Source organism: Protomyctophum parallelum (assembly GCF_964188405.1).
Source record: "Protomyctophum parallelum genome assembly, chromosome: 1".
Classification (NCBI taxonomy): domain Eukaryota; kingdom Metazoa; phylum Chordata; class Actinopteri; order Myctophiformes; family Myctophidae; genus Protomyctophum; species Protomyctophum parallelum.
The window spans coordinates 54,344,646-54,357,249 of record NC_139697.1 but is presented as its reverse complement, the minus strand read 5'-3'; the positions used below and the strand labels follow the sequence as shown (position 1 = coordinate 54,357,249).

The following is a 12,604-nucleotide window of genomic DNA, read 5'->3' as shown; positions in this document are numbered from 1 at the left end:
TTTACATTCCCTCATAGCTTTTCACCCACCTCCAAAGATGACCAGATTAGCAGTCCATGACCAGCTGTTACTCGTTTTAACTAGGCTACGTCTTTGTTTGATGTTCACAGACTTGGCTAAAAGATTTGGAATAAGCAAGACCTCAGCATGTGTGATCTTTTCACTTTGGAGACCAATACTTGCTAGGTTTATGAGGGAAAATGTGATTGCGTGGTTGCCTAGGGATACTCTCAGAAGAATAATGCCATCATGTTTCAGTAAAAATTATCCCAAAGCAACATGCATAATAGACTGTACAGAAATATTTGTCCAAAGGCCAAAACACTTAAGAAAGCGATCCCAAACATTCAGCAACTACAAACATCATAACACTTACAAATTATTATATTGTATTGCCCCCAATGGTTATGTGATGTTCACATCAAAACTATTTGGTGGACGGGCCAGTGACACTTTCATCACAAAGAACAGTGGTCTTCTTGAACTTCTGATTCCTGGTGATCAAATCCTAGCAGACCGTGGGTTCACCATCTCAGATGTGTTGCCTCCAGGGGTGACTCTGGCTCTCCCAGCTTTTACTCGCGGCCTCAAAGAACTTCCTGGGCATGATGTTGTGGCAACACGGCGCCTAGCAAATGTCAGAATCCATGTAGAGCGTGCAATTAGAAGGTTCAAAGGTTTTAAAATGGTCAGTTATGTCATTCAAGGTAGTATAAAACATGTTGATGACATTGTGAGTATTTGTGCTGGGCTATGTAATTTGCAACCCAAGTTAATTCAGACTGAAACTGAGCAACAAGAAACATCTGATATTGAGGAAGAAGAGGAATGTGATGTGGATGAGGATGTAAGCCTAGATGAGCATGACATGACTTGATCCTCTTTACCCCATCGAGGGGCATAGGGCGTCCACCAGAGCTCTCCATCTCAATCTCCTGGGCCTGGGCTTTTGCTTCCTGCCAGCTCATTCCAATGTTCTTTAGGTCTTGGAGAGTCTCTACTCTCCAGGTGTTTCTCAGCCTACCCAGATTCCTATTCCCCTGAGAAAGAGAAAGATGGAAAAAATTATAAACAATTATTATTAATTCTCAGTTTCCCTCCTCATGCACAATAAGTAAAATGTTTATTAGAATACCTGTATCCCTGTATCCTCTTCAAACCACTTTGTTGTCAAAGGCTCCGATGTTTGGTCATGCCTAGTGGCTACCAGCAAAGGTGCCATTCAATTTTCGTTCCACCCAGTTTTGTGGATTTTCTTTTTTGGGCACTTCAGAGGCTACTGATGATTCAGATTTCCTTTAATTTACTCCAAATAAACTACTCTGGCCCTTTGTTTGTGCAGCAATTGTCTCCCTCTCATGTTTCCCACATATCACATTTATTTTCATTACAAAGTTTACATTTGTGTTGAGCTCATGACATGCTCATGACATGGTGAGTTTTTCATTTGCTTTGTTTTGTGGCTGTGCAGTCAACACGTTATGCAAAAGAGTTCCAGGTATTTTGGATAGACCAGCCATCTCAGGGGATTGCATCCGTCTCAAAAGCTGTTACTTTCATCGAGGTCCCTGGTCTGGCCCCCTGATGTTGTCAACTGCATCAGGCCTCACATTGTCACATTGTCATCTGTGCATGCTGTGCCTGTGTGGCTGGCCGCATCTTTGATTTTGTACAGTATCCCTGCTGAATGACTGCAGCTCTTCCCTTAAGTTGGTTGGCCTAGCAGTCGCAGTTCACATCCACCACTTTGCCATCCCTCCTCTGCAAAGTTACTTCAACATGATGGTACATGATAATGTCCTGTGAGTAACACAGGTCCTTTCAGAACTGTGCTCATCATTTGGTAGCATGTGGAGTATCTTGTCAAAGTCAGGGGCCAGATAACAGTGATTGGCTTGATTGGGCACCCTCTGGGTGCACACCCTGTAGGTGCATAAATTGATTCCCTTGGCGTCTGGCTGGTGTTTGGCTGCTGCTACCATACCAGTCTTTATCTGCTTGGTTTACCAAAACCTAACTCGGTCGGTTGTGACAGCCAGCGACTAACAGAATGAGTACCTGGATTGACGACGTCAGACAGTGGCCTCCAGTTACTGATAAAGGTAATTAATTGATGGCAATCGCCAATCAGTGCTTAAACCACTGTCTTATTATTACACTGTCTAGTAGACTAGACTAGCTTTGACTATTTTCCTACACCATCTCTTTGCCAGAAAGTCACCATGGCATGCATGCGGTTAAGTTAGTATTTATCCCAATGCTGGGGTGGTTAACTTGTGTTTACTGTTTGTTGTTTGTTTGCATAATAAAAATTATGAAATGCAAATCTTAATGATCTAAGACTGTGTATTTCCTAATCATTACAGATAAGTGGTATTAATCCTATTAAAAAAACAAATGTTTTTATTTATTTTTATGATAGGTATTCAAGAATATTTCCTTCACCGACTGGCATGTGATGAACAACCCAATGCCAACTACAGGTCCCTGATAGAGGGTCAAAATTACCTGAGCTCCGGATGGGTTGGCCAGATACTCCACAGGCTACCAGATGAGGAGCACATACTCTTGAAAGGACCTGTTCGCTACTCACAGGACATTAAACAGTACCATCATGTTGAACTGACCTTGCAGAGGAGGGATGGCAAAGTGGTGGATGTGAACTGTGACTGCATGGCCAACCAAGGGAAGAGCTGCAGTCATTCAGCAGGGATACTGTACAAAATCAAAGATGCTGCCAGTCAGGGGTTCACAGGCACAGCAAGCACCGATGAGGCTTGTGTCTGGAACAGTTCCACGTGTGACAATGTGATGCCTGATACAGTCGAGAACATCAGGGGGCCAGACCAGGGACCTCGGAAAAAAATGAAAATAAAGTCAACAGCATTTGAGAAAGATGCAGATGTCATTCAGCACCTCACATCCCCTGAGATGGCTGGTCTATCCAACATACCTGGTACCCTTTTGCATGATCTGTTGACTGCACAGCCACAAACCAAAGAGGTTATTGATAAACTGCCCACATGTCACGAGCAATGTGCTCAACAAAAATGTCAACTTTGCAACTGTATTTTTGAAAGACATGTGTTATGTGGGAAACGTGAGAGGGAGAGAATTCTTGTACAATCCAAGGGCCAGAATAATCAATTTTGGCTAGATCAACGAAAAATAAGAATCACAAGTAGTGAGGCCTCTCAAGTGCCCAAAAAGGTTGACCCACAAAACTGGGTGGAACGAAAATTGAATGGCACCTTTGCCGGAAATACAGCCACTAGGCATGGCCAAACATCCGAGCCTTTGGCAAGAAAGTGGTTTGAGGAGACCACAGGAATAACTGTGGAGTGTACAGGACTTGTTGTACATGAAGAGGAAAACTGGCTTGGTGCCAGCCTTGATGGTATTATAGATGCCGATACCATCATTGAAATTAAATGTCCTACAGCCAAAAAACTTGTGGCACACAATGGCAGTCTGCTAAAAATGATTGACTCTAACAAGTACGATGTGAGGCATAAGGATGGAAAATATATTCTGAGGGAAACGGCATCAGGATTAGGGTACTATTACCAGGTACAAGTGGCGATGCATTGTGCTAAAAAAAAAAATTGTAAATTCATTGTCTGGACTCCAAATGAGCAGATCATTGCAGATGTCCCATACAATGAAGAGTGGATTACAGAGAAAATCAGCCACCTGAAGGACGTGTATTTTCAGCACTTACTTCCAGCAATATCCACAAGGATAGCCCACGGGGTAATGAAAGTGGATGGACTAAAGTAAACTAGCCCTCTTTTGAATTTAATGAGTTTCAGTTGAGAAAATGTTTTCTGTTTTTTCTTTATTGCTCTGTAAAGCACTTTGCGCTGCATTAATGTCATCAAAGAATCCAAAAGATGCTATATTAAGTATATTATTAAGTAAAATAAATATTTTTTTGATCTGCACATGCCTGTATCTCCAACTTCATGCACAGAGGCATAACATTTTCCACATTGGATGCTGTGTCTTCACTTCAGGCCCTGCTGCTGCTTTATGACTGAATGCCTCTTCTCTTGGGGGGGGGGGGGGGGGCTGCATTCTCCTCTGTGAAAGAAAAATAAACAGTGCTTACCTTTCTTTTTTTAAGTTATTGGTTTTCAAAAGAAACCAAATATTAAATGAAAACAATCACACCAGACAGTAAATTTTAAGGGGGAAATTATATTTTTATCCTAGTTGCAGAACTATGGGTGTTCTTTCAATGGCCTCCCATCTGGGAAGTGTACTCAACACACCTAAAGATAGAACGATGAGGATGAATAGCTGGTACCACATAATAACAGACTCAATAACGCATAAAACATATTTTCCACTAATTTTGGGCAGATTAGTCATATGATGCACTTTATTCCTCTATCTTTTTACAGTAGCCTTCAATGAGTGAATCTTCTCAACTGATAATTAATCACAATTATGCCACGCGGCCCACGCCGCATGTGACTTATTTTGAGGAGCAGCTTAGCCTACTAAAAATTATGTTTTGATGAATTGAACAAGGTGGACCCTGTTGTAAACAAGTGTAAACAGTAATGTTTAATTGGGTCGTCCACTCACAGTTAACAGTCTTTGTATTGAGTTTGTGCTTGAAATATACTGTAATTCTGCAAACTGTTTTCAATCAATCAATCAATCAATCAATCAATCAATCAATGTTATTAGCGTTAGCTTAGCCATTGTTCACATGACGCTACTGCAGTCTGTTTTACGCGATCGTTACATTTAGAGTGAAAACGTGTACATAAACATTCAGATTTCAAATATGAAGTACTCACCACGTGGGGCACGGGTGTTAGAAATGTGCTGGTACGGCGATTAGCATTGCTGCATCCCGCGTTGTTTAATAAAAGGCATTTTATCCGAGCAGTTTTTTTGTCAGGTCGAGGAAGGAGTGTTGCGCTCTGAAACAGTGGGTGTGTTCGATATATTCACGCTGACCGCACTGCCAATACAAACTAATGAGAGAGTGCGCTCCCGGTGAGAAACTGTGTATTTTCCGAACGCACCCCGTTTGAGAAAAATAACGAGGCGCTTGGATAAAAATGCCATTTATTAAACTACGTGGAATGCAGCAGTGCTAATCGCTGTACCAGCACATTTATAACACCCGTGGCACACGTAGTGAGTACTTTATATTTGAAATCTGAATGTTTATGAACACGTTTTCACTGTAAATGTAACGATCGGCGCCACGTGTTTCGCTAGCTGGACAGTGAACAGTTATTAATGACATGTAACATATTTCACCACTCAATGGGGGCTGCATGCTAGTATTATATTAATGGTAGTTAATGGCAACTAACGAAAAGTCTCAAACTTACCATGCTGTTCTTTGTGCCTGGGAAGTGGGAACAAAGTCCTCGCTTTTTGACCCACTTCTGGCGAACATCTGTCCTCTGCACTCGCAGGGAATCTAATGGCTGCCGGCGCTGCGCAGCCTGCGCTCATAGACAATCGTCATGATGAGTCAGGACGTAGAATTTGTCTCCTCCTAAGTGCATGAATTTTGCCACTACTGTTGGAGCAGGCATAAACTACACACGTTCGTCCCGATTTTTCAGGCATCTTTGTAAAGTTGTAGTGTTAGTAATTAGCGTAACGTGAGCCAACGAACACAAGTCACTTTACATTCACTGTAGTGAAAGACGTGCTGATCTCCCCCGCAGCTATGGCGGATCCGCCTACAGGAAATACGTAGGCTGCGACCATGAAACCGGTACAGAATCGGTCTATAGACAAAGGGAGACTTGAACCCACACCCCAAGCAACATTTGAAAGTTCATTAATGGGTTAAATTGACACTCATATCTCCATTACCTGCATTGCTGACATATTCAAGAAAGACACATGTGCATCAAACAGCTGTGTTAGATGGAAGATGCCAAATAATAACAAGGCTCGTTGGTCTAGGGGTATGATTCTCGCTTTGGGTGCGAGAGGTCCCGGGTTCAAATCCCGGACGAGCCCTACTGTTGACACTGCAGTTCACCATCCCTCGCCTTAGTTCATCTGTTGGAAAGAAATATGTTGTAACCTGGAAGAAGACAAAATAGAAACTCAGCAACGACTAGCAGACATTGTCAATATTATGCACCATAAAGCTGCAGTTTTCTATGAATTTTAAATGGGAGCCATCAACATGACACTACAAAGTGACACCCAACGTTTGTACCTGTTGCACAAACAATAAAGCTCCATAGTCGGCAGGACTCGAACCTGCGCGGGGAGACCCCAATGGATTTCTAGTCCATCGCCTTAACCGCTCGGCCACGACTACCGCTGTTACCTGTAAGCACACCTGTTCAGCAATTTTGGGTGAACACAAAGAGGAACTTGAACCCACAACCCAAGCCAAATTGCAATCTTCTGAAAGTTGATTGATGGGTTAAATTGACCCTCCTATCTCCATTACCTGCATCATCTCTGACATCTTCAAGAAAGCCACAAGTGCATCAGACAGCTTTGTGAGAGTAAATATTACAATGAAAACAGGGCTCGTTGGTCTAGGGGTATGATTCTCGCTTAGGGTGCGAGAGGTCCCGGGTTCAAATCCCGGACGAGCCCCTCCAGGTCCCCATCCTTCCAAAGCGTTTCTGAACATTCAATGTTCTCAGCAGCTTGGTTCAAAGGTTGTTTCTTACATAGTTGGAAAATGCTGTGTTCACACATTCTTCAGTCTGGAACTAATTCTATTAAATATCTAAATGATCTCTATTACCTGCTGCATTGCTGACATCTCCAAGAAAGACACATGTGCATCAAACAGCTGTGTTACACGGAAGATGCCAATAAAAATCAAGGCTCGTTGGTCTAGGGGTATGATTCTCGCTTCGGGTGCGAGAGGTCCCGGGTTCAAATCCCGGACGAGCCCTTCCAGTTACTCTGTCCAATAAATATAACATGGGAATGTTATCAGAAAAACGGCAAATCTGGTGAATACATCACCTGCCAAGAAATGTCTTCACCGATGCATTTGTAAAGTTGTCTAGTAACACATTACAAAGGTTGAAAGTTGTGATACCACCTTATACTGGCAACATTTTCAATTTTTAATTATGCTTTAAGTATCATGTCAATCTAAGGGAATAGCTTTACACATTGTAATGTATTACATTTCACAGTTGTAAAGTCTCCTGAGAGACTAACAAAAATTGCCATGGCTGACTATATTTCAAGTCATCCTGGCGGGGTATTGGGTAAAGTTTTCAACTAGCAATAATCACGTCTCAGTAGAACTTCATTGACTATGAAATTGCCGCTGCGCAAGAGTACTATTGAGAGGTCACATGATTCTATGACTCCTGAATGTGTAGTCTCTAACAGCGTGGTGCCCAGCTGATACTTCTCAGTAGGCCTATAGGCTATTGTCACATATGCAACGGCCAATCGTTAACGCCTTGCACAAGATGAAGATGGTTGTGTTTTGGGTATAGACAAAGGGAGACTTGAACCCACACCCCAAGCAACATTTGAAAGTTCATTAATGGGTTAAATTGACACTCATATCTCCATTACCTGCATTGCTGACATATTCAAGAAAGACACATGTGCATCAAACAGCTGTGTTAGATGGAAGATGGCAAATAAAAACAAGGCTCGTTGGTCTAGGGGTATGATTCTCGCTTTGGGTGCGAGAGGTCCCGGGTTCAAATCCCGGACGAGCCCTACTGTTGACACTGCACTTCACCATCCCTCGCCTTAGTTCATCTGTTGGAAAGAAATATGTTGTAGCCTGGAAGAAGACAAAATAGAAACTCAGCAACGACTAGCAGACATTGTCAATATTATGCACCATAAAGCTGCAGTTTTCTATGAATTTTAAATGGAAGCCATCAACATGACACTACAAAGTGACACCCAACGTTTGTACCTGTTGCACAAACAATAAAGCTCCGTAGTCGGCAGGACTCGAACCTGCGCGGGGAGACCCCAATGGATTTCTAGTCCATCGCCTTAACCGCTCGGCCACGACTACCGCTGTTACCTGTAAGCACACCTGTTCAGCAATTTTGGGTGAACACAAAGAGGAACTTGAACCCACAACCCAAGCCAAATTGCAATCTTCTGAAAGTTGATTGATGGGTTAAATTGACCCTCCTATCTCCATTACCTGCATCATCTCTGACATCTTCAAGAAAGCCACAAGTGCATCAGACAGCTTTGTGAGAGTAAATATTACAATGAAAACAGCGCTCGTTGGTCTAGGGGTGTGATTCTCGCTTAGGGTGCGAGAGGTCCCGGGTTCAAATCCCGGACGAGCCCCTCCAGGTCCCCATCCTTCCAAAGCGTTTCTGAACATTCAATGTTCTCAGCAGCTTGGTTCAAAGGTTGTTTCTTACATAGTTGGAAAATGCTGTGTTCACACATTCTTCAGTCTGGAACTAATTCTATTAAATATCTAAATGATCTATATTACCTGCTGCATTGCTGACATCTCCAAGAAAGACACATGTGCATCAAACAGCTGTGTTACACGGAAGATGCCAATAAAAATCAAGGCTCGTTGGTCTAGGGGTATGATTCTCGCTTCGGGTGTGAGAGGTCCCGGGTTCAAATCCCGGACGAGCCCTTCCAGTTACTCTGTCCAATAAATATAACATGGGAATGTTATCAGAAAAACGGCAAATCTGGTGAATACATCACCTGCCAAGAAATGTCTTCACCGATGCATTTGTAAAGTTGTCTAGTAACACATTACAAAGGTTGAAAGTTGTGATACCACCTTATACTGGCAACATTTTCAATTTTTAATTATGCTTTAAGTATCATGTCAATCTAAGGGAATAGCTTTACACATTGTAATGTATTACATTTCACAGTTGTAAAGTCTCCTGAGAGACTAACAAAAATTGCCATGGCTGACTATATTTCAAGTCATCCTGGCGGGGTATTGGGTAAAGTTTTCAACTAGCAATAATCACGTCTCAGTAGAACTTCATTGACTATGAAATTGCCACTGCGCAAGAGTACTATTGAGAGGTCACATGATTCTATGACTCCTGAATGTGTAGTCTCTAACAGCGTGGTGCCCAGCTGATACTTCTCAGTAGGCCTATAGGCTATTGTCACATATGCAACGGCCAATCGTTAACGCCTTGCACAAGATGAAGATGGTTGTGTTTTGGGTATAGACAAAGGGAGACTTGAACCCACACCCCAAGCAACATTTGAAAGTTGATTAATGGGTTAAATTGACACTCATATCTCCATTACCTGCATTGCTGACATATTCAAGAAAGACACATGTGCATCAAACAGCTGTGTTAGATGGAAGATGCCAAATAATAACAAGGCTCGTTGGTCTAGGGGTATGATTCTCGCTTTTGGTGCGAGAGGTCCCGGGTTCAAATCCCAGACGAGCCCTACTGTTGACACTGCACTTCACCATCCCTCGCCTTAGTTCATCTGTTGGAAAGAAATATGTTGTAGCCTGGAAGAAGACAAAATAGAAACTCAGCAACGACTAGCAGACATTGTCAATATTATGCACCATAAAGCTGCAGTATTCTATGAATTTTAAATGGAAGCCATCAACATGACACTACAAAGTGACACCCAACGTTTGTACCTGTTGCACAAACAATAAAGCTCCGTAGTCGGCAGGACTCGAACCTGCGCGGGGAGACCCCAATGGATTTCTAGTCCATCGCCTTAACCGCTCGGCCACGACTACCGCTGTTACCTGTAAGCACACCTGTTCAGCAATTTTGGGTGAACACAAAGAGGAACTTGAACCCACAACCCAAGCCAAATTGCAATCTTCTGAAAGTTGATTGATGGGTTAAATTGACCCTCCTATCTCCATTACCTGCATCATCTCTGACATCTTCAAGAAAGCCACAAGTGCATCAGACAGCTTTGTGAGAGTAAATATTACAATGAAAACAGGGCTCGTTGGTCTAGGGGTATGATTCTCGCTTAGGGTGCGAGAGGTCCCGGGTTCAAATCCCGGACGAGCCCCTCCAGGTCCCCATCCTTCCAAAGCGTTTCTGAACATTCAATGTTCTCAGCAGCTTGGTTCAAAGGTTGTTTCTTACATAGTTGGAAAATGCTGTGTTCACACATTCTTCAGTCTGGAACTAATTCTATTAAATATCTAAATGATCTCTATTACCTGCTGCATTGCTGACATCTCCAAGAAAGACACATGTGCATCAAACAGCTGTGTTACACGGAAGATGCCAATAAAAATCAAGGCTCGTTGGTCTAGGGGTATGATTCTCGCTTCGGGTGCGAGAGGTCCCGGGTTCAAATCCCGGACGAGCCCTTCCAGTTACTCTGTCCAATAAATATAACATGGGAATGTTATCAGAAAAACGGCAAATCTGGTGAATACATCACCTGCCAAGAAATGTCTTCACCGATGCATTTGTAAAGTTGTCTAGTAACACATTACAAAGGTTGAAAGTTGTGATACCACCTTATACTGGCAACATTTTCAATTTTTAATTATGCTTTAAGTATCATGTCAATCTAAGGGAATAGCTTTACACATTGTAATGTATTACATTTCACAGTTGTAAAGTCTCCTGAGAGACTAACAAAAATTGCCATGGCTGACTATATTTCAAGTCATCCTGGCGGGGTATTGGGTAAAGTTTTCAACTAGCAATAATCACGTCTCAGTAGAACTTCATTGACTATGAAATTGCCGCTGCGCAAGAGTACTATTGAGAGGTCACATGATTCTATGACTCCTGAATGTGTAGTCTCTAACAGCGTGGTGCCCAGCTGATACTTCTCAGTAGGCCTATAGGCTATTGTCACATATGCAACGGCCAATCGTTAACGCCTTGCACAAGATGAAGATGGTTGTGTTTTGGGTATAGACAAAGGGAGACTTGAACCCACACCCCAAGCAACATTTGAAAGTTCATTAATGGGTTAAATTGACACTCATATCTCCATTACCTGCATTGCTGACATATTCAAGAAAGACACATGTGCATCAAACAGCTGTGTTAGATGGAAGATGGCAAATAAAAACAAGGCTCGTTGGTCTAGGGGTATGATTCTCGCTTTGGGTGCGAGAGGTCCCGGGTTCAAATCCCGGACGAGCCCTACTGTTGACACTGCACTTCACCATCCCTCGCCTTAGTTCATCTGTTGGAAAGAAATATGTTGTAGCCTGGAAGAAGACAAAATAGAAACTCAGCAACGACTAGCAGACATTGTCAATATTATGCACCATAAAGCTGCAGTTTTCTATGAATTTTAAATGGAAGCCATCAACATGACACTACAAAGTGACACCCAACGTTTGTACCTGTTGCACAAACAATAAAGCTCCGTAGTCGGCAGGACTCAAACCTGCGCGGGGAGACCCCAATGGATTTCTAGTCCATCGCCTTAACCGCTCGGCCACGACTACCGCTGTTACCTGTAAGCACACCTGTTCAGCAATTTTGGGTGAACACAAAGAGGAACTTGAACCCACAACCCAAGCCAAATTGCAATCTTCTGAAAGTTGATTGATGGGTTAAATTGACCCTCCTATCTCCATTACCTGCATCATCTCTGACATCTTCAAGAAAGCCACAAGTGCATCAGACAGCTTTGTGAGAGTAAATATTACAATGAAAACAGCGCTCGTTGGTCTAGGGGTGTGATTCTCGCTTAGGGTGCGAGAGGTCCCGGGTTCAAATCCCGGACGAGCCCCTCCAGGTCCCCATCCTTCCAAAGCGTTTCTGAACATTCAATGTTCTCAGCAGCTTGGTTCAAAGGTTGTTTCTTACATAGTTGGAAAATGCTGTGTTCACACATTCTTCAGTCTGGAACTAATTCTATTAAATATCTAAATGATCTATATTACCTGCTGCATTGCTGACATCTCCAAGAAAGACACATGTGCATCAAACAGCTGTGTTACACGGAAGATGCCAATAAAAATCAAGGCTCGTTGGTCTAGGGGTATGATTCTCGCTTCGGGTGTGAGAGGTCCCGGGTTCAAATCCCGGACGAGCCCTTCCAGTTACTCTGTCCAATAAATATAACATGGGAATGTTATCAGAAAAACGGCAAATCTGGTGAATACATCACCTGCCAAGAAATGTCTCCACCGATGCATTTGTAAAGTTGTCTAGTAACACATTACAAAGGTTGAAAGTTGTGATACCACCTTATACTGGCAACATTTTCAATTTTTAATTATGCTTTAAGTATCATGTCAATCTAAGGGAATAGCTTTACACATTGTAATGTATTACATTTCACAGTTGTAAAGTCTCCTGAGAGACTAACAAAAATTGCCATGGCTGACTATATTTCAAGTCATCCTGGCGGGGTATTGGGTAAAGTTTTCAACTAGCAATAATCACGTCTCAGTAGAACTTCATTGACTATGAAATTGCCACTGCGCAAGAGTACTATTGAGAGGTCACATGATTCTATGACTCCTGAATGTGTAGTCTCTAACAGCGTGGTGCCCAGCTGATACTTCTCAGTAGGCCTATAGGCTATTGTCACATATGCAACGGCCAATCGTTAACGCCTTGCACAAGATGAAGATGGTTGTGTTTTGGGTATAGACAAAGGGAGACTTGAACCCACACCCCAAGCAACATTTGAA

The 12,604-nt window shown here is 42.7% G+C and overlaps 1 protein-coding gene across 2 annotated transcripts; it reads right to left on the bottom strand.

Annotated features, from left to right (window-relative positions):
- Window positions 1–532: 532 nt before the first annotated feature.
- Window positions 533–2,966, bottom strand: LOC310861836 (uncharacterized protein; the record flags this gene model as incomplete). 2 transcript variants are annotated; one of them, XM_083769507.1, is made up of 3 exons in its annotated part: window positions 1,136–1,274; window positions 888–1,040; window positions 533–628 (listed from the first exon to the last, which is right to left on the bottom strand). In XM_083769507.1, the coding sequence occupies exons 1-3, from the start codon at window positions 1,220–1,222 to the stop codon at window positions 533–535; spliced, it is 336 nt and encodes a 111-aa protein (XP_083625633.1). In that variant the 5' UTR covers window positions 1,223–1,274. The 2 variants fall into 2 exon arrangements, 1 of the variants encoding a protein (XP_083625633.1); XR_014569527.1 differs by lacking the exons at window positions 533–628; window positions 1,136–1,274 and adding an exon at window positions 2,628–2,966 and having other exon boundaries at window positions 905–1,040.
- Window positions 2,967–12,604: the final 9,638 nt, after the last annotated feature.